A 25,009-nucleotide genomic window follows, 5' to 3' on the forward strand; every position below is an offset into this window, starting at 1 on the left:
ACCAATATCACGGACATCGTGGGTGTCACGGCAAAGAAAACAGGGAAGAAAGTTAAATGATCTGCTTGTCAGTAACACGACCGGCTAAGGGTGCATAAGGACACCGCCCCTCATGATACTTCCTGGATTGCTCCAATTTCCACTGGAAAACCGGGCAACCCCCCATCGCAGGGCATTAAAGAAACTGACGGCTCGCAGGAGGCAAGAGTCACAAGACAACAATCGAGACACAACAGTAACGTGGCCAAATGGAACACGAAACTTTTCTGTTTTCGATCGTCAGGGTTAGCAAGTAGCGCTGAGAGACCACCACCAGGGTGAGAAGGGGCATCCGAGAGGAAGCGGAAGACGACGGGTTCCTGAAAGCAGTCACCGGGCAAGACACCACGTCTGAGCGCTGACAGAGGAACAGCCGCATGGCAGGGCCAGCAAATCACATCCCCCCCCAGAACATTTGCATGAGAACGAAGGGATGGCTTGTGTCCTTTAAACTCGCACGGCACGCGAGCCATCACATCGGTAAAAGTAGGAAAAGCGAGCAAGGCAGCGCACCGAGCACCTGAAGCCAACAGCTCCACTTTCCCACTAGTGACGGCCAAGCGGTCAGAGCAGGCCTTGAAACGCACGTGTCCAGCACGGGACGTGCGTTCCTCATGGAGTGCTTTGCGCCGACGTCACACTCGCAAGGGAACTCAGCGACCCAAGTGGCAATTCCCTGAAAGTCGACAAGCGTGTGAGCAGCCACATGACAGCAATGGGAACACGGATGCAGACATACCTGGCGGGGGCGCTAGGTAGCTACAATGGTAGATGCTATGCAACTGGGCCCTGGGTTACTAAAAAGGGCTTGGAACAATCCAGAGCCTCTGGAAAAAAGGGGGTTTGTGGTGAGCTAGGGAAAGACACATGCATTACAGAGGAGAGTTCTATAAACAGCAGCTGGCCAGACTGGCCGGGGGCTAGTGAAAACCAAGCGGGAGAAGGGCTGGGGCCATGGAAAGGGGTCCTGCTTCTGGAAGTGGGGCTACATACACCCCTGCCCCGCACCCTGGCGGAATGAGGAGGAGAGTACTGCTCACCGAGGTTTATGGGGACAGTTAGCCAGGCAGATCAGTGCGGCTCTTTGTTGCTGCCAAGGTGATCTGTACAGCACGGTTTGGGGGGTGGGGGGTTTCTAACTGACACCGCACAGTATACCTGAGCTCCCGGCCCCCCGGTGGCAAGCCGCGTCTGTGCACGCGTCACACGGCCTCCTGGTTGCTACCTTCCTTCGCTTCTGCAGCATCGCAGGCTGAGACTGGAAAGCAGAACGGAGATGCCAGCCGTGACCTACATTCCCAGCTATTCTAATGATCTGTGGAATGCCACCGATCAAACAGCCCTTCGGAAGACAACTGGACAGCGATAGCTCCCTGCAAGGTAGAGCCTCGTGGGCAGAGGAAGGGCTGGGTCTCCCTGTCCCCAGCCTGCTCCTTCCCCAACGTTTTCTGAGCAATCTCTCCCCAGATCTTTGGTGCTTTCAGGCCATCCTGGGCAGGGTAGTTTTCAGAGTGGCTGGGGAGATAGGAGAGAGCACCCCAGCCCGTTAACGCTAGTCACACCCTTAACAAGACACAGCATCTCCATCTGGGTGGCGTTAGCCTCACGTGAAGCGTGTTTCACCTGGACAGCAAGGTCTGTGCATGACTCAGTTTAGAAGTTTCCTGCTGTTTTAAGCCATCCTCGTCAGCCAAGAACTAGGGGGAATTTCCTCCGGGGATTCCTGATGCTGCTCTTTAGACAGCAAGAGCTGCTTCTTTGTAATGGAGACCCCCCCGGCCCCCAAGCTGATTTCCTAGTGCTCCTGCGAGGGCTGGGGTGGGCCAGTGAGAGACGGGGAACTGAACAGGTCACCCTGCGGGAGGGCAGACCACCACTAAGCCACAGAGAATTTTAATTGCCTCCTTTCAAATATCAGAGTCCGATTTCTTCCATCTAATGTAATAGATGTGGCTGTTCCTGACCTCTCAGCATGCCAGGAAATTGATGGGCCTGAACTTTGGATTACAAACAGAGGGGCTTTTCTCCCGCTTGGAGGGTAACGGATGTTTGGATTGCCTCACAGCGCCCGCGTTGCCTTCTGGAGACGGGTGCGAGGGCTGGACGTGGGACTAGTCACCCTGAACTCCTGAGGACTAATCCCAGATTTGATGCGGACCCCACACCCCAGAGCAATGCAAGCCACATCCTTGTGCAACGGGGACAATTCTTACCTCTGGCCTGGGAGGTTCAGTGAACGTGTGCACCATACTATGGAGAGCTCGGCATGGATTTAGCGCTGTGAGTCAACAAAAAAGAGGACAGTGATTTGAATATCAACGGGATTAGAGCCTTAATCATGAGCCAATTTGGGGCAGGGCAGGCACGTTCCTGCAGGGTGTGCTGGCCGGGATGCTGCAGGTTCTCACTGCCCTTCGGTGGCATCTTCCACTCAGGTGACCTCCTGGGACCACAGGCTCAGCACTGACAGTCTTCAGCCCCCTTGCTCTCCACAAGTGAATCCCAACCACAGTCTGAAAGTGACCGGTCCCTACTGCCTTCCCAGTGAGCGGGTGGCCAGCAACAGGTGGCCCCAGTGCAAGCGAGGCAGCTGCTTGGACTGTCCGGAGAAGGATGGTGAATGCTACATTCCCTTTGCACGACTCTGGTGCCTTTCACCCGAGGATCTCCAAGCGCTCTAGGAGGCCCCGATGGCAGGAGGGGGCTCAGCCCCCTTTCACAGATGGGGGAAATGGAGGAATGAAGAGTGGAAGGGACTCGTTTGAGGTTGCTTTAGGTCAGTGGCTGAGCTGGGTTCTGGCTTTCCAGTCCCCGCTGTAGCTAATGGACAACGCCGCCTCCCAAAAATCTCTTGGAGAGAGGAACAAAGCTTCTGCTCGGACTTGGGCAATAACAGATTGCCTGGCACACCACTGGTCAAGCCCGCTGCTGGACATTGGCTGGGATCGACTCTGAGGCTGAAACGTTTTCTTGGGCGGAAGCACAAAGTTCAAAACACACCACATTCCACTGGATGCATCCTGGAGACACAGCACGAACGGACGCCTCTGTGCACAAACACGAAGTGAAAAGCTCCTCTCCCTTGGCAGGAGCTGCCCAGATACGCGGATGTGTGCTGCACTTTGATTTTTTCCATCCCCCGGGGACTGTAATTTTCTTTCTGGGCAGAGGGAGGCCGACTATTGTTCTGCCAGTCTCCTTTCAGAACCAATGTGGAGTCCAGTCTCACTGGAGCGCGATTCTCCGCTGGCAGAGCAGGTTATATAATATTCCCGCTCCTCTGGGGCACAATGCTTGCTGGATGAACCAGCTGTGAAGTCAAGTCAGATCAGGAGCAATACCATCACCAGCTTCCCTCTGTTAAAGGGGAAGAGAGCTCTCTTTTTCTTTAGGTTGGTCCGTGGGTTGGATTCCGTCTGCTTTTGACCAAGTTGCGTGTGTCTTTGGGTTTTCCTGCACGAGACCTAAAATTGGATTCTTTGGGGGAGGCCTTCTAACCATTTTTATAGGACAAGAACCACATGCCAAATAATAGAGGAGAAAGGGGACCAGACCAGGGCTAATTCACCCTGCTGCAACCTTATTGCTTTGGGTCTAACTTGTCCTAGCACCCTTAGGGCAACCTCCAGATCCAAGCATCTGTGAGCTGCTGGAAGCACATGGTGAAAGTGGATGATCTATACGGCAATTTCTCTTTTATGGAAAGGAAATTCCGTGCTTACGGAAGAGAGGAGAGATCACAGTGAACGATGTTAACTGGTCAGTTTCAATTTGGGGTCAATTTGGGGGAGAACTGAACTCAGGGCTTGCAAGCGGAGCAGGAATCAATTCTCGGTTCTCTTGCTTTAATGCTATTTTTATTAAAGGGACAACGGTGCTCAGAGCTGTATGAGCTGTAGGGAGACTCGGCCACTGCCCAGGAAGCTTGTGATGTAAATAGCATGTTTACAATTGAAGCCTACATCAGCCTTGCTAAGTTCCACTTGTCCTAGGGTCATGCCATTTTTGACATGCAAGTGACACATTAAATTTCTCAGCAATTGCCGCAGTGAAGGGTGGGCGAGCAGACTCAGGATTATGGGGGCAATTTTGATATCAGACCTGCCTATTTCACCGACGTGGGCTCTGAAATGTATTTTAAAAAGAAGCTTAATTCACCTTTGGACCGTGGAGAAAGATTTCAGTCACAACGCAGAGACGGGGCAGAAATGTTTCACCTTACACACTTTCAATCAGAAGTGCGTCCAAACCTCACTGCTACGTCCCACCCCAGCCTGGCTCATCACTCATCCTAGCCACACCCACGTCACGGAAAGTCCAAGCAGCAGCAGCTTGACACAGACAAGCCTTTAATGGGCCACGCCAACGTGACTTCATGCTGTGACGTTAAAGTTCCGCAGAGGAGGGAGACGACGTTTCCCGAGAGCGCTGAAGATAGATCTTGAGTAGAAGGAGAAAAAAAACCCCAACAGGAACTGGATGGACTTGACGACATCTGCAATCTCAGGTGATCAGAGGTTGCAAGTCATCAGTCACGGCTGGCATTAAGACGGCATATGCCTTCGATTTTCAGTGGAATGAAGCAGGCTCCTTTCATCTCCTAGGCCCGAGGTTAAGAGTTAATGTTCGCCAACCCTACCAACATGTGCTTAAGAGCGGCTGCTCCTAGCCCTCTGCTTTGCCCATCCCTTCACCAACCTGGCACTGCATACCCCTGGACTTCCAGCTACCTGACGCTTGCTCAGCAAGCCGGGCTAGGCAAAGCTCCGGATGCACACGAGGGCAGAGCTGCTGATGTCCAGAGTCATGTTCTCGCGCCAAGATCTTGTTTCAGACATTGCTAGCTCTTTTAACCGCTTGTCTGGAGCGGGGAGCATACGTTAGTCTCGTGCTGAAGAGGTTTGTTTCAACACGCCCGGCAGCTTTCAGAAACCTACCATAGCTACAGAAACAATCCCTCTCCTGCTAAAACACACTCCCAGCTACTACACTTCTCTAGACACACGTTATCCACTCTCCACTGGCTCCGAGTGCAGAGAGGCTGGTCACAGGAATAACTACACCTCCAACTCCACACCTGCCCCAACTCCCATTGAGAGGGGTAATGGAGAGGTGGCCCTGGTCCATTTCCTATGTAGCCCCTGGGGTTCATCCCCCCTGAGTGAACTCCTCTCCTGTTAACAGAGGCAGGAGCACGCAGGTGTTTTGGTTCTGTGCCAAACGAACAAATGCAGCTTATTTGGGGAGTATGGAATTTAGCACGGCAGGGTTACACACAGGTGACTTTAAATCTCAAGGCAGAGAGGCTGGTAGCTCAGGTAAGTAACCCCATTGCAGCTCTGAACACAAGAACTGAAGTCAGAATTTATCCTCTTCGGTTTGAAAAGTCAAATTCTAAAGGAAACTCAGTGCACCAAGCTTCCTGGTTGGCCTAACAGAGAGCCCAGCCTTAATGCGGTGGAGCCAGCTGCATGTGGCGAGGAGGACGGTGTACTCACCACTCAGGGAGTGGCTCGGGGAGGAGGACTGTGTACTCACCACTCAGGGAGCGGCTCGGGGAGGAGTGCTGGCTGTTTGGGGTGCTCACCGTGGGTCCCACGAGCGCCGAGCTGAACTCTTTCTCCAGAGAGGTATCCCCACTACCTTCGGGAAGAAGAAGCAGGGAACACAGATGAGATGTGGCTGCTCCTGCCAGCTTTAAGATCGGTTTCAGTCAGTGAAATCCTCTCCCTCATTACCAAAGCAGCGGAGCCCTGGAAAGAGGCTCCGGCTGGACCTCAGACATCTCTAGATTGGGTGTCAGAAGACAAACACTACAGTGTGCTGCTCACAGCAAGACAAACCCTTCCTTACCGGGGGGCAATATGGTGGCCATGGAGCTAGGGACATTCCAGGTGCCATGCAAACTGGGGGCTACTTTGCAGTGAAGTGGTTAGTGGACACTTGAAAGGATCCACATAGCTACGTGCCAGGACGACCGCCGGGCCGCAGTGGAAAGGTGGATCCCAGGTGTATTGGGCCCCTGGCTACGCAAGCGTTTGGGACGGCTCCCAAGGGGCGTTTGGGACGTCCCTTTGCCAGAACAACATGGCAGCAGTCGGACAGGCTGAAGCTCTCCCCAGATGCAGGTCTGTTTTCTGTAGCCCGACGGGGACCGTGAGCCAGCATATGACATACGGTGGTTTGCAATCACCAACTGGGGGTGGACATTTCCCACAACAAGGTGGCTGTCAAAAAATCAGCCCCGGGAGACCGGGGGTTAATTCAATCCAGCAGGGTTGATTCAGCTCTTCACTCTCCTGTGATTAATGATGCACTGCACAGTTTCTTGCTTGGACCAAGAGCCCCCCGCTGCAAACAGACACGCAAAAACCTTTGGGGCAGCGCGCATGTGCGAGCGCACGAGTGAGTGTCCCCTCCCCACCGCTGTTGCGTGCTGGCTGCTGCCCTGCACCCCAGAAGTGGCTGCATCTCAGTGATGCAGCATGAACAGAGTTGGCGAGGAGCTTTGGGATGAAGAAGGCTGTAGCAGTGTGCACTTTTAATGCAGATGGGCAAACTGTTTCCAATAGCTGCATCTGGGTAAACGCGAGTCCCGACATACACAGTGTCGAGCTCGCTCTGGTGTTTGACGGGCCAGAGGGAATGCTGCATCAGGAGGCCAAGCCGGCAATGGGAGTCATTTACCATAAACGCCCTGAAGTGATGTGGTGGGCTGCAAATCACCACGCTGAGCTGGGACTCCTCAGGCAGCGTTCTGCCCCCTCCAGCCCACCCTGGAGCAATATTTTAAGAGAGTTTCTGTTTCCCTGGGCTGGGGTGGTTGAGATCCCCCGGATCCTCTTCCCCATGCTTTGACTGGCTCAATAAGATGTTGCCAGCAAGTTTGAGTCACGCTAAGCCACCATGCGTCGCCAGCAGAAGCCACACAGCCCGGCTAACGGATATTAGCTCTGAATTAGGGGAGGTTAACGAGACAATTTCAGACAACCAAACCCAACACTAGGAAACCCAGTGATGCTGCAGGCGTCAGTCGGGGTGATTTAACATCCCCCAAGAGTGGGACCCAGCTTTGTCTCAGTCCCTGCCGGCCGGAGCTGGGCGTTACGGTTGGACTTTGCATGGAGTGTACATTTGACAGCCGGAAAGCCTCTCCAAAAAGGCACTTCGGGGGGGAACAGGGGCACCCTGATCTCTGTTAAAGGCACTTAGCACCTCTGATTATAAACCATGTGCTGTTCCCACATCCCTGCCAGCGGTTGCCTTTTTGTCATTTTTCCATGGTCAGAAGCCTGCGGTAGCATTTCAAATGGTCAAGTGTTTCCCTATCCCCCCCACCCCCCGCAATCGCTTAATCTCCATCTAAAGATATTTCTTCTGCACAGCATGTTAAAGAACCCACACCCCCTTTCTCCTCCCCACCGCCGATGACACCAAACGGAAAGGGACACAGAAAAGGCACGGAGTTCTTCCCCCCAGCCCTCCCGTTTCACTTACATTATTCTACCTTGCTGAAGATACCCTGGAGTGTTCTCACAGCCAACTCCTTGGAAACAGCACTGAAATACAGGCTGTGTGTGCATGTCTGCATGGCAGTGGTAGGGTGAACTCAGCCACTCACCTTCCAGGAAGAACAGATTCCTGGAAGTGAGAGAAACGGCCGTCATTTTACAGGCAAGCGGCACAGTTAGCAGGAATTCAGGGCTGCGGCATCCCCTTTTGCAGAGACGCACGCTCGCTCGCTCCCCTGGCTGCTCGGCGGGTGTGCGCACGTGTCCGAAAATAGCACAGCCAGCGAGAGGGCAAGGCTGGGCCATCCCTTTAACAAGCCAGCTAGGGCAAAAAGGTGCTAACCCTAGAGCCCTGTCTCCATGGGGAATGGCTGCAGGGCACCCAGCGCACACACAGCATTGTCCAAACCCAGACAAGAGGGACTGAATGCTGCAGAGGGGGGAATACACCTCAGATCTGCCATCACGGACCTTGCAATGCATGGACACGAGACGCAACTGAGCAAAGTACCATGAACTACAACGGTGAGGGGTGGGGGGAGTGTTTTCCTACGTACACTTACACCAAACCCATGTCTAGGCCTCTAACAAGCAGCAGCCACCCTCCAAGCATTCAGTTAATGACAGAACATTGGGGCAGCCCCTCCAGTTGTAGTAATGGGTTGGGGAAGGAGGGTGTCTTTAAATCTTAGTCATGGATTGAAGATGGGTGGGGAAATATTTAACGCAATCCAGACCCTGGCAAGCGACCTGTGTCCTGGGGAGCTCCGAGCCAGCCAAGTGCCCTATCTTCCAAGAGGACTTTAACCCTTTCCAGACGGGCGGTTTGTGCAAACTGCTCTGGATAAGTCACCTGCACCTGGCAGACAGGCCCAGGAACTCACAATGGAACTAGCAGGTTTCCTTTTAATACACACAAAGAGAAGATCTGCAGCTTTCTCTCACTCCTTTGGCCTGCTTCTTGGAGGGACTAGTCTATGGCTTCCGATCGTCTCTTCAGAGTTTTCGACTCGAATAACTCTTCCAGCTTTAAGACTTCAGGCAGCCTAAGGTAACACACTTCACTAACTAAATGTGTGCATAAGTCTTGCACACAACATAAAATAACAATTTGTTCGTCTATAGCACCTGTTGTCCAAAGTAATTAAGCCTCACTAGGCCTCTGTATGCTATTATCCCCATTTCATAGATGGGGAAACTGAGGCAAAGAGAGACCGAAAGCAACTAGCTTCACCCAGACGAGTGCTTTGACATACAAGTAAGTGGCAAAGTTGGGAACAGAACCCAGGAGTCCTTGCTCCCAGGCCCCCAGCCTCACACACACACACTTCTCTGCTTCCAGCAATCACCTCAGGCAAAAGGCGAAGCAAACGGACGGTGTCAGTAGGCAGCAAGGATCCCAGTCTCATCACATGTGTCTGATGGTAACAGAACAGCAAAGTTCTAATCACAGAGAATGGCTCTTACTTCCTTTCTAAAACCCATGGAGAGAGTGTTCTCTCTCTACAGTCCGAGGACTTGCTGCCTCAGGGAACTGATATGCCACACGTGTTGTTTACTGCCCCCGTGACTGGTAGTAACTGAGTCATTCCCAGAGCTGATCAAAAACTGTACTTTATTTTCTCAGAAAAAGTTCCCATTTTCTTAAAAACATTTTCAGGTTTTCAGTTTTCCAAGGAAAGCCTGAAAATCTGACAAAACTGGAAATTCCCTTTAATTACAGAGCCGGTTTTTGGGGAAGAGAGTTTTGACGCAAGTTTTGGTTCTGCTTTTTTCTTTTTGAACCTACTCTAGTCAGTCCTGACCCTCGGCTATTCAAGACCCGAATCAAATGATTGGGGGGCTCTTGGTCTGGTTCCTTGCGGAGAGGTAACTGCTGAGAACATCACCCGGATCCCCCTTGCAAACTGTCTAAACTGTGAGGTCAAGGGTCGAATGGGCCCTGGAGAGTGAATTCCCCCACCCCCTCAAAGGGGGGCCTTCAGGGCAGGGCTTGGTCTATGCTGTAGCTGAGCACGATATACTCGTTCTGGAGTTAGAGGACTTCAGTCTCCAGCACGATCCATCAAGCACTTTTCATTGGCACTAAATTCACTTTAAAAGACAGACTGAATACAAGGTTTGGGGTCTGACTTTGATCAAGAGAAGCCAAGACACTTTCTGATGAAGCCACGGCTCCATGCTCCACTCACCACGTTGTGGGCTTGCACTCTGGGCCAAATTTAGATGTGGGGTAAGCAGGTGCAACTCCACCGGCTTCCACTGGGCCTGACTTTCGCCCCCTACCAATGTGGTATCAAAGCATCAGTAAGAATGGAAGGTGGAGCCCGATCCCCTGGCTATCGTTCATGTTTTCCCAGAGACAGGTTTCCTGCTAGATATGCCGGTGTGTTTCGTGTCAGATCATCCTTGATCACATCCCTTTGCAGCCTGGGACGACAGGCCAGGATAAAGCAGCTTCTGAATTCCTTCTGGTCACACTTCCCTCTTGCACGAGGTGGCTACAGGGCGAGTGTGCGGAGAGCATCCTTGACAAAAAGCGAACACCGGCCTGGCCAGCTTTGCCACCCCACAGGGAAGAGGAAAATGTGATTGTGTGACTCCAATTCTTCTTCCCTCCTTGATCAGTCTCTTTGCTACTTTATCCTTGACAAGCGGCCAGCGGCTGCTTGCAACTCGGAGTTCCCGCACCCTAAGCTCAAGCAGGATTCAAATTACATCAGCGGAGCTGCTCTCTGTTCACTTCAAGCATTCTTACGGAACGACAGCATCTCCATGGAGTTCAGGGCCAACCAGCAACCTGCTGCAAAGGCGGCGCGGAGGGGCGAGGCTCACCAGAAAATTCCCAAAGAAAAGGGAAGCAACAGCTTGCAAGACAATGCAAACCTCTGAGCGGAGTGCACCCAGGCATGGTCAAACTCGGCTGCCGCAAAGCAGGGAGATGCAGCTCTGCCGAGTGGGAAAATGAACTAACCGAGCAAAGCAGCCACTTCCAGCAAGCGCCCACCCTCGCGCCACACGAGCCACCAGCCTCTCCTCACGACTTAGCAAGGGGGCATCCTGGCGGCCAGATCCCAGGACTTTACGGCGTTCCAGACCCCAAGCAGCAAAGCACTGAGAGAAACCAACACTCCAGCCACCAGCACGCGGCCTCCAGGGAGCAGAGGAAGCTTCTTTTCTTAAAAACAAAACAAAAAAACGACGAACACTCGTTGGATTCGGTCAGTCAGAGTCTGCTGCAAACAGACACTGTTCACGTTTCCTTGCCCAGCTCCATCAGTGCACCCCAATCCTGGCCGGCGGCAGTACCCCGTTTAACAGCCCTGGCTCTGCCCCAAAGCTCTATTAATGCACTTCACGTCCCACCTTCACCCCTGGGAGTCCAGGTCTTTTGGTCACTGCCCATGGAGCTCCATCCGCCTATCACCTTAGTCTACAATCAGAATTCAGGGAAGCCCCACGGCCTCCGTTGTGCAAGAGGTCAGACAGCCGACCTCCGTGCTCCACTCTGGCTTTGTAATTGATCAATCTACCCCAAACCTTATCCTAGTCCAAGGCTTTCCTTGAGCAGAGACTGAATTTCAAACTGAAAGAAGAGGATATGGACTCATCCACTAGAGAACTGCAGGGCCCCACCAAGCTAGCATTCACTTCTCACCTACAAAGACTAGGCACCAGGTTTCCAGTGGCAACCCTCTAGCCTCTGAAACCCACTGGCACGTCTGGAGATCTTCACCATCATTCTGACCCGCTCTCTCCACCCACACCCGAAAGGCAAAGGGCCTTCATGTTACCAACAGATCGTAACAATCAAACACCACCAAAGAGGTGAACTCACCCCATGCACACACCTCACCCTCTCCCCGCGCAACATTTCATGGCTCCAAACCCAGCCTGAGCTCCAGATTTAATCTTAACACTCTCTAACGAACAATAGTGCAGTGTTTGGCAGGGCAGATATTTCAGAGCAGCCATGGGGGTCTTAAATATCACCTGTGTTTAGCATTGTGTATTCATGTGCGGAAGAATGGAGTCTAACAGGAGAGAATAAAATATCCATCCTATAAACATAAGCAAACTCCTTCGACTAGCTAGCATTGCAGATCAAGCCAGATGTCACTGGACAGATACTTTTCCTTCCGTTTGCAGCGAGGGCCGAGATCTGACCTGTGGTCTGGAGGACCCGAGGTACTAATGATCACCAAACCAACGAGCACATGACGACATTCAGAACTGCCCAAGGGGCTTCCTGATATCTAGCAGCGAGTGGCAGCTGGTCTGACCAGCCCAGCACCCCCCAACTCACTATTGTTATAATCTGTATCTGAGGGGCCATGTAACGTCATTAGAAAGCTCGTAACTTGCTGGTTATGAATATCAATGTGTCATGTAGGTGCAAGAAACTGGTGCAAAGTTATGGACAGAAACTGAAAGTATAATTCTTAAAATATGTTTGCCAGTCAAACAGGAGTGACCCCACCCCACACAAAGGAATATGGTTTCTCTACTGGGCAGTTACTTCCAAAGTACTTGGAAAGACAATGAGAATGCATTTACAGACAAATAAAGCTATCAAGCTAACACATGGGGGGGGGGGGGGGGGGAGGCAGGAGAGACAGCATGGTTACACCCCAGCAGGGAAGAGAAATTTTATCTGAGCTATAGAGATGGGGAGTCTAAACATCAAATCATATGCAACTGAATCAACTGACTGAATACGATATCAGGTCCTTTATGAATGCCTGGAACACGCTGGAGATTAACATCCTTGGGAAATGGCTGTATTAACGCTCTAGGAGGAATTATGAAGACTCACTAATAGTATGTTTTAAAACATGTGGCTGAAGAAGAGAAGGAACAGCTCCCTCCCAGACAGGGAGGTAGGGGAGGCAGCTGTGTACCAGTCTCTAGGATCCTTCAACCCAAGGGGGCAGGGGTTGCAGTCTGTGGGAACTGGACTAGAGAGAAGGGGAAGAGAGCCCCTAAGATCTCTTTCACTTGGGGAGACGAGGGAAGCTAGCCTGTTGCTCTTCTGTGACGAGGTCCTGGCCTTGGTATGATCAGCCATTTTGAGTTATCTTGCTGGGAGCACGTGGTAAGGATTTTACCTTGATCCCAGACAGTAGCTTGGTAAGTGAAGTCTTAGCCATTGGAAGCATGTTTTGTTGTGTGTTACTTGGAATCCTTTCTACCTTTATTCCCTTGAACTCACTTCATTCAGTCTTCTGTTAATAAAATGGTTTATTTTTACTACAGACCAAGCCAGTGCTGTGTTGAACTGGCAGTGAGTATTAACTCCAGTTAAAGTGATGAGCTGGTGGGATGGGACTCTTCACAGGAGCAAATCAACCTTATTACTTCCCTGAGCTGGCTGGGAGAGGGCTGGACACGTCAAGGCATACGGGTTTGGGGAAACTCAGGACTGGGGGTGCGTTGGGGTCATCTCACTGGTTGTAACCCAGGCTGGTGGAAGCCAGAGTGGGGCTATATTCAGGCTGTTGAACCATGGCTGTCTAAGCAGAGACCCTCAGGATGTGATCTGCACGCTTCTTGCTGACTGTGAGCGTCCCAGGCTGAGAACTACAGTATCAAGGCCTTGTAAGGCACCCAGGGTTGCATAGCAAGTGGTGACACAACCCCTCACTGGCCTGGGTTTGCACCCTGAACAGACTGGACCATCACACACGACTAACCAAGTGTATAAAATCTGGTATCATTAGGTTGATCTTGGCAAACTAAATTCTAACTCAGTTTCTAAAACTATCCTTATTGACAGTGGATGTATCTGTTGCTGAGACAGGGAATGCCAACAACATGTGTCAATACTTTTCAGATCTTAGTATTAACAAACTACGCTAGATAATCTGAAAACAATCCATATCACCACCATAAATTACGTGCCTTACGGTAGAGCTGTGGAGCAAAGCAACACACCCGCATTAGACTCCCAGACAGGTAACTACTGAGCATCAGAAAATGGCCTTTTGAAATACAGATATCCAAAATACCGGACAACAGCAAAATAAGTGACATACCAGATATGTAGGAGCGTCCATTGCAGTCTTCTATATCCATCTTTAAGGTACTTTGCTGAAAGAGAAAGCAGAGCTCTGTCAGCAAGTGTCTGGAAATGCAGGGCTGGAATCTCTTTCCAGACACAACCTCTTTAGTAAAAGGGCCCATCAACCTCTGAGAGTGGATGAATTACCCAGCCCTGATTTATAAATGCCAGCTTGCAGCACTGACTTTGACACAGTGGAACAAGCTAAAACTTTGATTTGATCCCCGCTTTGGAACTAAACGTAGATTGCCCACTAAAGAACTACTTTCTAGGCACCGAGAAACAACCTGCTATGGAAAGCAAAACGTGGTTTTAAGCTGTAGCTATTATACAGCGGTCAATGCGAGGCAGGTTTGGCAGTTTGCAGTACAGAGCATCCAACTAACAAGCAATGATTCCCAAGAAACAAAATGAATACAGTGCGTTTTCATCCAAGCCCCTGCCTTCGGTTCTCCACCATCACAGGTCTGCAGCAGTTACACGGGAGTCTGTTTGTCAAATGACATTAGTTCTTAAAAGTCAGACTCGTAACACTGGAAGTGCTGCAAGACGGGGGGAAAAGCAGCTGTCAATTCTCCTGGAGCATCTGACGAGGCAGGACCTGATTCAAACTTCACTGGTCCAGAAGGACAAGCGCCCACAGGCCGTTGCTAATTAATCTGAACCCTCAAGTGGCGAGGTATGCTAGCCGTTGTACATACAATTCATTTAATCAACGCCATTCTTTGCTGCAATGCCCCAGTTCAACAGGGGACGGCTCTACTGAAAACTGATGCTGGTCTATATGGGGTGGCAGCAGATACCTGAAGTCTGGAGTGGGAGAAGGGTTTAACTGAAGCATTCAGCTTCATTTTATCAATGAAAAAGGAGGCTTCTTTGGGCAATGAGATTGAAAACTAGCACCCAACATGTCGCTGAGCAGTCTGGCAACAGCCATTCCAAAGATCACGCTAGAATAAAAGCAAAATCTGCCTTCTATGTTGCTACTTGGTGCCCTGCAGAGATAATGAACATTGTATACATCCAAATGGCTTTTTGTCAATTACATTTGTTGTTTAAAAAACAAAATGAGGACAGCCTCAAAAACCACAAGTTTGGCTGTTTAGAATTCACGCTGTAATTGGCAGTTGGTACGTTCGGAAACGAGGAGAATTTGCTGCCGAGAACAATTAAAAGTGATCGTTTGCTGCGATGAATTATCTCCTTGAGAAGGAAAATAAATGCCATTTGCAAAATGTGAACACAAAGGCCAAAAAACCAATAGAATTAACTTTTTTCCTCCCCTTTTTAATGATCAAATGTTACTTAAAGCCAGTGCAAACTGCTGCTCAGAGAAATAATCTGAGTTACCCCCTTCTGATCATTCCCATTTTAGAGAGGACTTTTTTTTTTTAAGCCAAAGGAACTCAAATAAATGGTGTTAATGTTACAATTTTATAAGCAAACTGGGGGCAGCGTAGAGGAGATCAGTACAGAAATGGACAGGGCAGCCAGAGAGACAGGATGGCTTAGTGGCTTGAGCAATCGACTGGGACTCATGAAAGCTGGGGTCTAGTCCCAGCTTTGCCCCTGGCATCCTGGGTGACCTTAGCCAGGTCACTCTGTGTCTCATCTGCAAAGCAGGGACAAGGTTACTGACCTCCTTTGTAAAGCATGTTCAGATCCCTGGATGAAAAGCAGGACATTCTTTCTTTCATTAATTTACTAATCACTTTCTATTAACCCACCAGATCTAATTACTCATTTTTAAATAAAGTTTAGGTCTTGCCAACCCCCACTGAGTTGAAAAGCATCCATAAAAACAAGGTAGCTTTGACGACACGGAGCCTTTCGCTCCTGGGTCACCAGTTTAAAGCCAGGCTAGGTCAGCAGTGCTGGTTTCCGTCAGCCTTTGTCCTGTGAGTTGGTGGGTCTCCGCTCAGTTTCCAGTAACGCACGGATCCCCGTTACAAAGACTAAAATGGGCTCTGCTGCTGGTAATCGCAGCAGAAACTGCCCTCTCAGCCCTAAAGGTGGTCTGGAATCTCCAGAACGAAGACAAACCTTGAGGGTGGGGGAGTTTGCGTGGCGGCTTGCTCCTATTTCATAGATGAACAAGAGGACTCGGTACCCGATGCGTCACTCTAACATTTTCACAGTTAATCATGCTAAATAAACTGCCCCCCCCCCCAAATAAATCAAGCAGAGAGGCTCTCTTTTTATTGTCCTCCCAGTTTTAAAACAACTATAGACAACGGGTCCTTGCTCTCCCTGCTACTCAAAACGCTGGATTTGCTGGTTATCCAGTTCCAGTTCCGAGGGCTGAATTACACTGGACAAGCTTCCTACCCACAGTGGCGATTAACTTTACGAGATGAAAATAATTAGGTTGAAATATATATTTCAACGCCAGGTTATACGGTAACTGGGCCTCCTGCTGTTTTATTTTTGTTGACTCCATAATTTTGCTGTTTAAATGTTATGCACACACACTTGGGGATCCACACGACACGCTCATACAAGTCATTTTTAGTTCGTTCACTCTCCCGCCCCTTGCCCTGCACTCTGCATTGAAAACACTCAATTAAAAAAAAACCCACAACAAAGTGCAAAGGGATTATCCTAAAATCTTTCGAAAGACGAGTGTTTATGGATGTTTAAAAGTGGATTATTTGGTATGAAGTGGGTCCACTTCTCAGGTTTGCCCAATTTATTTTATTGTTTAATAAAGCAGGTGCCCCTTTCAAATCACGTTCTCTCGACGCCAACTTGGACTAACCCTGCCTCATCTATCGCCATAAGACCCTTGTTAATTACAAAGCAAAGTTTGCTTTGGCTCTGTAACACCACACTCGGGACACGCTGAACCAGACTTACTCTTGCAGCCAGCATGTTCGTTGCTTTTCCACCGACTTGGTGCTCACCAGAGCATCAGCAGCTGAACACACAAGCAGTGCAGGCTTCCCTGTATGCCCCGTCCTAGAGGGAGCTCTGGGCCCCATTCAATCCTTGGCCTCTTGGCCGAGGCGAAGAACAATTTCAATTTTTGTTTTCAACTGTGTGCAGGGGCTGGCAAGGAACAGGACCGAGATCGACGAATTTCACACAAGCTAAGTAATCGGCTAGTAATGCCAAGAGCGCTGCCGAGCCGGAGGCCCAGTTCCACAGCCATTACTCCTTATTCACACCAGCAGCCCCATTCGAATCAAGGAGTCTGTGCCCAACATCAAGGAAGCGAGGTTCAGACGCCATCTCTGTATTTTAAAAGGGGAGAAGAGAACTGGGAACTCCTTACAGCAGTTGGCCAAGCCAGGTGCCGACCAGCAGGAATTTTTACTTTGGAAGACTGGCTACATCTGGTGAATAAGGCACTACTCATCTAAACCCACTAGCAATGACTGGCCTTAAGGACTCTCGGCTGAATAAACAGTTTTGTTGGTATTTTTTTCTGAGACATTTTTACAAACATACACACCCAACATCTGCACTGATCAGACCCTAGATCTCAAAGTCAGCAATGCCAGGTGACTGAAAACAATCCCTGGTTTAAAGAAACCGATGGTTTCAAAGGATGAATTTTACATTTTGGTGACATGCGCTGGGTCTGGAAGGAATCGGATTATAAAGGAAGATCAAACGGTTACGTTCTCAGGTTTGCTCTCAATTGCCAGTTAGCAACTGCTTGATAGGAGTGCGCGTGTATTTACAACACTCCCTTTGTCTCAAAGCCTTTTACAAATGCTGAATGATCAGCCCCTATGAAATACAGCTCCCTCCAGAATGGTCTGCACAATTGAAAGGGAAGGGGATATATAGATCACTGGAGGATCCCCTCTTCTTAAGAAAAGTGTCCCATGATCTTTGGTGCCCACACAGAAGAGATGTGACCCTCCTTGGTTTATAAGGTCTTGTGTGAAAGATCCAGAGCAAAATGCACAAACCAGTTGATCTCCTTGGAGAGGGTAGAGTCCATGGTCCTGGAGATTTGACCCTGCAGCTACAGGGACATGAAACATGTCAAACTTCACACTTTTCCCATCGAGCCATCCCATCTCACACTGCTACTGTGGCAGAGAGCAGGCCAGTACCTACCCTGTCCTCCTAGCTTTCAGACAGGTTCGTGTTAGAGCATTAGGAACTTAAATGCACTAAAATTAGAGCAGAGTGGCTTTAGAACTGCTTGAAGTTCTCATCTTCTCTGAAATAAGGACTTTTCCCCTAGTGACAAGACTCAGGGGGGAAAAAAACTCAGAAATAGCCCAATTAAAAGCAAAATCTCCAATCTCACTGTGATGCCGTTTGTAAACGTCCTTTGCACTGAGAGGGGCTTTTGAGAAAAGCTAGGACTGGACTGCCTTATGGAGGGGAGAAAGGGCTGCATCATTGTGTATTTAGTAGTTATTTGGATTATGAAAGAATTCTAGAGATAGAAAAGTCTTGTTAGGTCACACCTAGTCCATCTAATTCCAAGCGTCTCAAACCATGAAGATTCCATCAGTCCCTTGGGACGCAATTCTGCAGTCCTATTGTTCTCACTGGAAGACAGCCTAAATTTTTCTTCTCTTAATTTCATCCCATTACTCTGTTGATACCCTAAGTACTGTGAAATAGTGCTCTGCATGTTAAATATCCCAACGTCAGCCGTGGAACACTTTTCACATTCCTGATGCCATGATTGCAAGCGCGAGAACACTAAACTCCAAACAAATTATACCGAGGCATCTGCATTATTACAAGTAGGATCACAATGAACATTAACCCCTAATGAGAAGAAGCCCCAGATCCTACAACATCTTTATGGAAAGCCTGGCCACAGTGATTAACATTCTTCAGGTCCTCACGAGAGCCCAACACTCCAAGTTGATCTGCATGTGTATCGTCTCCCTGGAGAGAACGCACGTTTATTTTTGTGCTCGCCATGATTCACTGTTTAAGATGCACAAATTGGACTCTTCGTGCCGTTCAAGCTGTGAGCTGGGATAAACAGCAGCCTCCCTAGGGAACGGTTCAAATGAACACCCTCACATTTTAATGGCATGAAAACAATTAACCGACAAAAGCAACACAACAGATCGCGATGAAAACTTCCAGCTTCAGTGAATCCACTAATCAAGGCAGAAGCAACAGCTTGTGCTTTTCAACTCAGAAGCAAACTTGCCACAGCCAGCTTCAGAGTGCTGTACATTTATTTTCCCCTCCACTCAGGGTGCAAAGAAAACAAGATACTCACAGGGTCGATGGTGCTAAAACGTACTCGCTTCATCTTCTCCTTCAAGGAGACGGACCTTGTCTAGATTGAGACTCTTTCAGTGACCTTTAGGGTTAGCATGCCTCCACTTATTATGCTGAAAGAGCTGGGGAAATACGTTATAAGTGCGTGAGTTCAGGGCCCCCATTCTGCACAGGGGGTGGAGGGCTAAGATGATATTTCAAGACGTACACTTAGCTTCCAATCATTTACAGAGTGGGACGTGATCTTAAAATGGCCCTATTAATACTGAAAGATCCCAAATTTGAAAGGTGGCATCAAAACAATAATAGCTATTAGAACTGACTTCATCCTACCGCAAATTGCAGCTAAAGTCCATCTTTTCTCTCCTGCCTATAATCTCTGAATTTCTCTGCCCCCTCTTCAGCTGTTATTGAACTTTGTTCTGGATAGAGCTGGTATAAGAAATACAATATCAAATAAAGCTGTAATGCAAAACAAGCCAGGAGGGCCAGGTTTTAAGAAAGCAAGAGAATAAACTTTCCAACAATAGCCTGCAACAGACACTGGATACAATAGTCCGATTTTTCAGTCAAGCCCATGTAGGGTCTGTACCTGATGGAATATGTTTGAGAACTTACGTACTTTCCTTCACAGACAAGAGGGAAGATACCAACACTGAACACTTTTTGTTCGCGAAAAAGGAAACATACAAATCAAAACACCTTCAAGCCAAACTGCATTCATCAAATAGAAAGCTGCATTTCTCCTCTCCTGTTACAAACAGGCCCTAGACAAAGGCCTCTTCAAATAAGGACATTTTAAATTTAATTTTTATTTTTACCATTAATCCAAACTGCATGGCAGTAGTGAGATTTCAAACTGCTTTTAAATCCGTGTGGCTAATAATTCAGAAAACCTATTGGACAGTTAAGAACATAAGAACGGCCATACTGGGTCAGACCAATGGTCCATCTAGCCCAGCATCCTGTCTTCTGGCAGCGGCTGCTACCAGATGTGTTAGAGGGAATTAACAGAACAGGGCAATTTATTGAGTGATCCATCCCCTGTTGTTCAGTCCCAGCTTCTGGCAGTCAGAGGTATAGGGACACCCAGAGCATGGGGTTGCATCCCGGGAAATAGCCATTGATGGACCTCTCCTCCAGGGACTTATCTAATTCTTTTTTGAACCCAGTCACACTTCTAGCCTTCACAACATCCCCTGGCAAGGAGTTCCACTGGTTGACTGTGCGTTCTGTGAAGAAGTACTTCCTTATATTTGTTTTAAACTTGCTGCCCATTAATTTCAGCAGGTGACCCCTGGCTTTTCTGTTAGGTGTAGGAGGTAAATAACACTTCCTTATTCACTTTTACCACATCATGCTTTTAAGGACCTCTATCATATCCCCCCTGAGTCATCTCTTTTCCAAGCTGAACAGTCCTAGTCTTTTTAATCTCTCCTCAGATAGCGGCTGTTCCAGACCCTTTATCACTTTTGTTGTCCTCTGTACTTTTTGCAATTCTAATATGCCTTTTTTGAGATGGAGCGGCCAGCACTGCAGGCAGTATTCAAGTTGTGGGCGTACCATGGATTTATACAGCAGCATTATGATCTTTTCTGTCTTATTATCTATCCTGTTCCTAACATTGTTAGCTTTTTGAACTGCCACTGCACACGGAGCAGATGTTTTCAGAGCACTATCCATGACTCCAACCTCTTTTTCTTGAGTAGTAACAGCTAATTAAGACACCATTATTTTGTATGTATACTTGGGATTATGTTTTCCAATGTGCATTATTTTCCACTTATCAACGTTGAATTTCATCTGTCATTTTCTTGTCTAGTCACACAGTTTTGAGAGACCCCTTTGTAACTCTGTGTAGTCAGCTTTGGACTTAACTATCTTGAGTAGTTTTGTACCGTCTGCAAACTTTGCCACCTCACTGTTCACCCCCTTTTCCAAATCGTTTATGAATATGTTGACCAGCACTGGTTCTAGTACAGATCTTTGGGTAACCCCACGATTTACCTCTCTCCACTGTGAAAACTGATAATTTATTCCTATCCCTTGTTTTCTATCTTTTAACCAGTTATTGATCCATGAGAGGACCTTCCCTCTTATCCCACGACTGCTCACTTTGTTTAAGAGCCTTTGGTGAGGGACCTTGGCAAAGGCTTTCTGAAAGCCTAGATATCAGAGGGGTAGCCGTGTTAGTCTGGATCTGTAAAAAGCAACAGAGTCCTGTGGCACCTTATAGACTAACAGACATATTGGAGCATAAGCTCTCGTGGGTGAATACCCACTTCGTCAGACACTATACCCAACCAATCAACATGTTTGTTGACCCCCTACACGAATTCTAATAGATTGGTGAGGCAAGATTTCCCTTCACAAAAGCCATGCTGACTCTTCCTCAACAAATCGGCTTACAGGTGTATAACTGTCAGGATTGCTTCTGGAGCCTTTTTTCAAGATTGGTGCTCTATTAGCTGTCTTCCAATCCTCTGGTACAGAGGCCAATTTAAGCTGTAGGTTACATACCACAGTTAGTAGTTCTGCAGTTTCATATTTGAGTTCCTTCAGAACTCTTGGGTGAATTCCGTTTGGTCCTGGTGACCTATTACTGTTTATCAGTTTGTTCCAAAACCTCCTCTACTGACACCTCAATCTGGGACAGGTCCTTAGATTTGTCATTCTAAAAATGACGACTCGGGTGTGAGGATCTCCCTCACATCCTCTGCAGTGAAGACGGATGCAAAGAATTCATTTAGTTTCTCAACAATGGCCCTGTCTTCCCTGAGTGCTCCTTTAGCAACTCGATCGTCCAGTGGCCCCAATGACTGTTCGGCAGGCTTCCTGCTTCTGACGTACTTAAAAAAAAAAAATCGCTGTTAGTTTTTGTGTCTTTTGCTAGCTGTTTTTCAGATTCCCTTTTGGTCTCCCTAATTATACTTTTACACTTGATTTGCCAGAGTTTATGCTCTTGTTCTAATTTTACTTTCCTTTTGCAATAGGAATTTGATTTATTTTCTCCATCACCAATAAATGTTTTATATTAAGAATCAGCCATAAAAACGGAAAGCTAAGCAATTAAGAAGAGGAAGATTTGTTGAGGTTTATTTTTCAGCCAGACTTATTCCAAACATTGTTTTTCTAAGCGTCTATTTAACTCCAACATCTGATGCACTCTTGGGAGAAAAGCTGTGTGTGAAAGATTCAAACTGGTACTTCAACTGAGTGCTCAGAAAGTTCCCACAACAATTTTCTAGTCCTCCAGGAAACTTGCATCAAAAACAAGACAGACAAGACTTGATATTGCCGATGGTTAAAAACCAAGCAAAAACCTTTACATTTTATCATCACAAGGAAGCAATAAGTAAATAAAATACAATAAAAAAATGACACTTTTTATTCCTATGCAGGTCAGCTTTAGATTATTAAACTTTCTTCAGGAACTTGGTTTCATAAGGAAGCATTGTCAGAACTTTGAAATACATCCTTGCTGCCTTCCTAAAACACAAGACACCAGAGAGATGCCATAGTCTAGCAGTCCGAGCATCAGGTTTGGCAGTCAAGAACTTCAGAGTTCCACGCCCAACCACCACTGATACAGGCAAGTAAATTTCATCTCCTGTGTTTCAGTTTCCCCATCTGTAAAATACAGGTGAAGATACTCACTTCACAACTGATGTTATGAGGATTAGCTAATGTTTGTACAGCACTTGGAGATATAAAGCCAAATGCCAGGAATTGAGATAACAATGATCAGTAGACAAGCAAGTGCGTAATAAGCGGCATCACTTCAAAGATTTGTAGAACCTCTCTCTGCTTGGACTTTTCTATGGTGGTTTTACCAATTAGAAGAATGCTTTGAAAACTGAAGACAATTTATTTTACTAGGGTAACGGGATATAATTGAAATATTTTCAGTCCCGACATGAAGCTAATCAGGAACAGCCGGAGACATTCCCAATCCTGAAAACATGCCCATGGAAATAAATACCAAGAGCAAACACTGCAACCTAGGCTACACCTTTCTCCTTCCGACATAGGGCTGTCCAGGAAGAACACAGGGAGGCCTCACAAGCTGACTGCAGTGTCAGTTCAACAAGTGGAACATTCAAACAAGGGAAAGCAAATGTCTAAAAGCAAACTCTTCAGAACATCTTCATTCTTCTAATGACTTGGTCAGCCATGGAGTCATTGATAGAGGATAAACTTGCCCAGGAGGTCTGCGCACCTTTGCAGCTCCAACCAAAGTACTAATAGTGGGAGAGAGCTGAGTTCTATTCCCAGTTCCACCAGTGGGCAAGTCACCCTAACTCTGTGCCTCAGTTTCCCCATCCTACAGATAAGGATACTGACCTCCTTGGTAAAGCACTTTGAGACTTATGGATGAGAAGCCCCTACATAAGTTCTGGGTATTATTATTATTTATACAAGCATCACACCACCAGTCCAACTTCAGCTGGGGGACGTGTGAAGAAACAGAACTAGGGCAGACGCAGCCATAATTAACATCTCTGCTAGGGTAAGAATTAATAAGAGCCAGAAACGCCCCTGTATTTTCTTTTTCCAACCCTTTGTTTCCATCACCAGCTGTTTACTTTCCAGCGTGAGGACGTTTTTCCACCTTTGCTACAGACAGACGTTCATCGGACGAACCGGCTTCTTTTTAAGTTTGGGTCATTGGAAGCATTTCAAAAAGAAGCTCAGGGCAAGGGATTTAAAAAAAAAAAAAATGTTTGTTTTTAATCAAACTGCCAATGCTTTAAATGCCAAGGGAGCTGCTTTCAGAGCGCCGAGCTGCATACTCGTGCACTGCCGCGGCTAGCTGCAGTTATCTGGTAGAGCAGAACTGGAGAACACCCTTTGCAGCTGAGTGATTTTGACAAATTAGCAAGTAAATAGACAAAATCAAAACACAGCGCTAGCGCATCAGGATGTCGTCTTTGTCCTTTAATTTTATCCATTGCACTTGAGTTTTCATTATTTAATGCTTTGTAATAGATTAGTAAAAAGCCTGCAATGTAATTGGAAAAATGAATTCAATGTAATACTAGACCAAAAGGCGGTGTCTACCTGTGCATCGTTTCTGAATTGGGAAGGGACCACTGATTTTCTTGGGTGCTTATTCTGAAGCGTGCAGTCTAATGAGGTTTTACTGGGCAAATTTAATGTAATATTAAAGTGTTAAACTGCAGCCTTTTCAAGTTTCTGCTTTAGGAACGGGAGAAAGAAACGTGATATAGAAATAAATCTAACTCATGCACTCGACAGAAGATGACTACATAAGAACGGCCATTGGGTCAGACCAATGGTCCATCTAGCCGAGTCTCTTGTCTTCCGACAGTGGCTACTGCCAGGAGTTTCAGAGGGAATGAACAGAACAGGGCAACTTCAAGTGATCCACCCCCTCATCCAGTCCCAGCTTCTAGCAGTCAGTAGTTTAAGGATATCTGGAGCATGGGGATGTGTCCCTGGCCATCTTGGCTAAGAGCCATTGACGGACCTGTCCTCCAGGAACTTATCTAATTGGTTTTTTGAACCCACTTGTACTTTTGGCCCTCATAACACCCTATGGCAATGAGTTCCACAGTTTGGTTGTGTGCTGTGTGAAGCAGAACTTCCTTTTGTTTGTTTTAAACCTGCTGCCTATTAATTTCATTTGGTGACCCCTAGTTCTTGTGTTATGAGAAGGAGTAAATAACACTTCCTTATTCACTTTTTCTATGCCATTCATGATTTTATAGACCTCTATCATATCCCCCTTTAGCCATCTCTTTTCTAAGAGAAACAGTCCCAGTCTTTTTAATCTTTCCTCAGATGGAAGCTGTCCTATACCCTTAATCATTTTCAATGCCCTTCTCTGCACCTTTTCCAATTCTAATGTATCTTTTTGAGATGACGCGACCAGAACTGCACACAGTATTCCCGGTGTGGCCATACCATGGATTTACAATAGTGACTTTATGATATTTTCTGTCTTATTATCTATCCCGTTCCCAGTGGTTCCTAACATTGGTAGCTCTTTTGACTGCGGCAGCATGTTGAGCAGATGTTTTCAGGGAACTACCAATGACGACTCAAAGATCTCTTTCGTGAGTGTAACAGCTAATTCAGACTCCATCGTTTTGTATGTATAGTTGGAATTATTTCCCCCCCCCCCAACGTGCATTACTTTCAGGGCCGGCTCCAGGGTTTTGGC

At 47.7% G+C, this 25,009-nt stretch overlaps 1 protein-coding gene across 3 annotated transcripts in view; it reads right to left on the minus strand.

Annotated features, from left to right (window-relative positions):
* Positions 1-25,009, minus strand: part of IKZF4 (IKAROS family zinc finger 4) — a 50,488-nt gene that overhangs the window by 19,790 nt on the left and 5,689 nt on the right. For 2 of the 3 annotated variants that reach the window (XM_026659591.2, XM_024206136.2), the window contains 2 exons: positions 13,586-13,640; positions 5,578-5,682 (listed from right to left, as the gene is read on the minus strand). In XM_026659591.2, coding sequence (XP_026515376.1) covers positions 5,578-5,682; positions 13,586-13,625 — 145 coding nt within the window. In that variant the 5' untranslated portion in view covers positions 13,626-13,640. Of the gene's footprint in view, positions 1-5,577; positions 5,683-7,536; positions 7,681-13,585; positions 13,641-25,009 lie in introns of those variants that run through there. The other variant, XM_024206137.2, reaches the window with a different exon arrangement.

This window comes from Terrapene carolina, unplaced genomic scaffold (genome assembly GCF_002925995.2).
Source record: "Terrapene carolina triunguis isolate 2854851 unplaced genomic scaffold, T_m_triunguis-2.0 Scaffold641, whole genome shotgun sequence".
Classification (NCBI taxonomy): domain Eukaryota; kingdom Metazoa; phylum Chordata; order Testudines; family Emydidae; genus Terrapene; species Terrapene triunguis.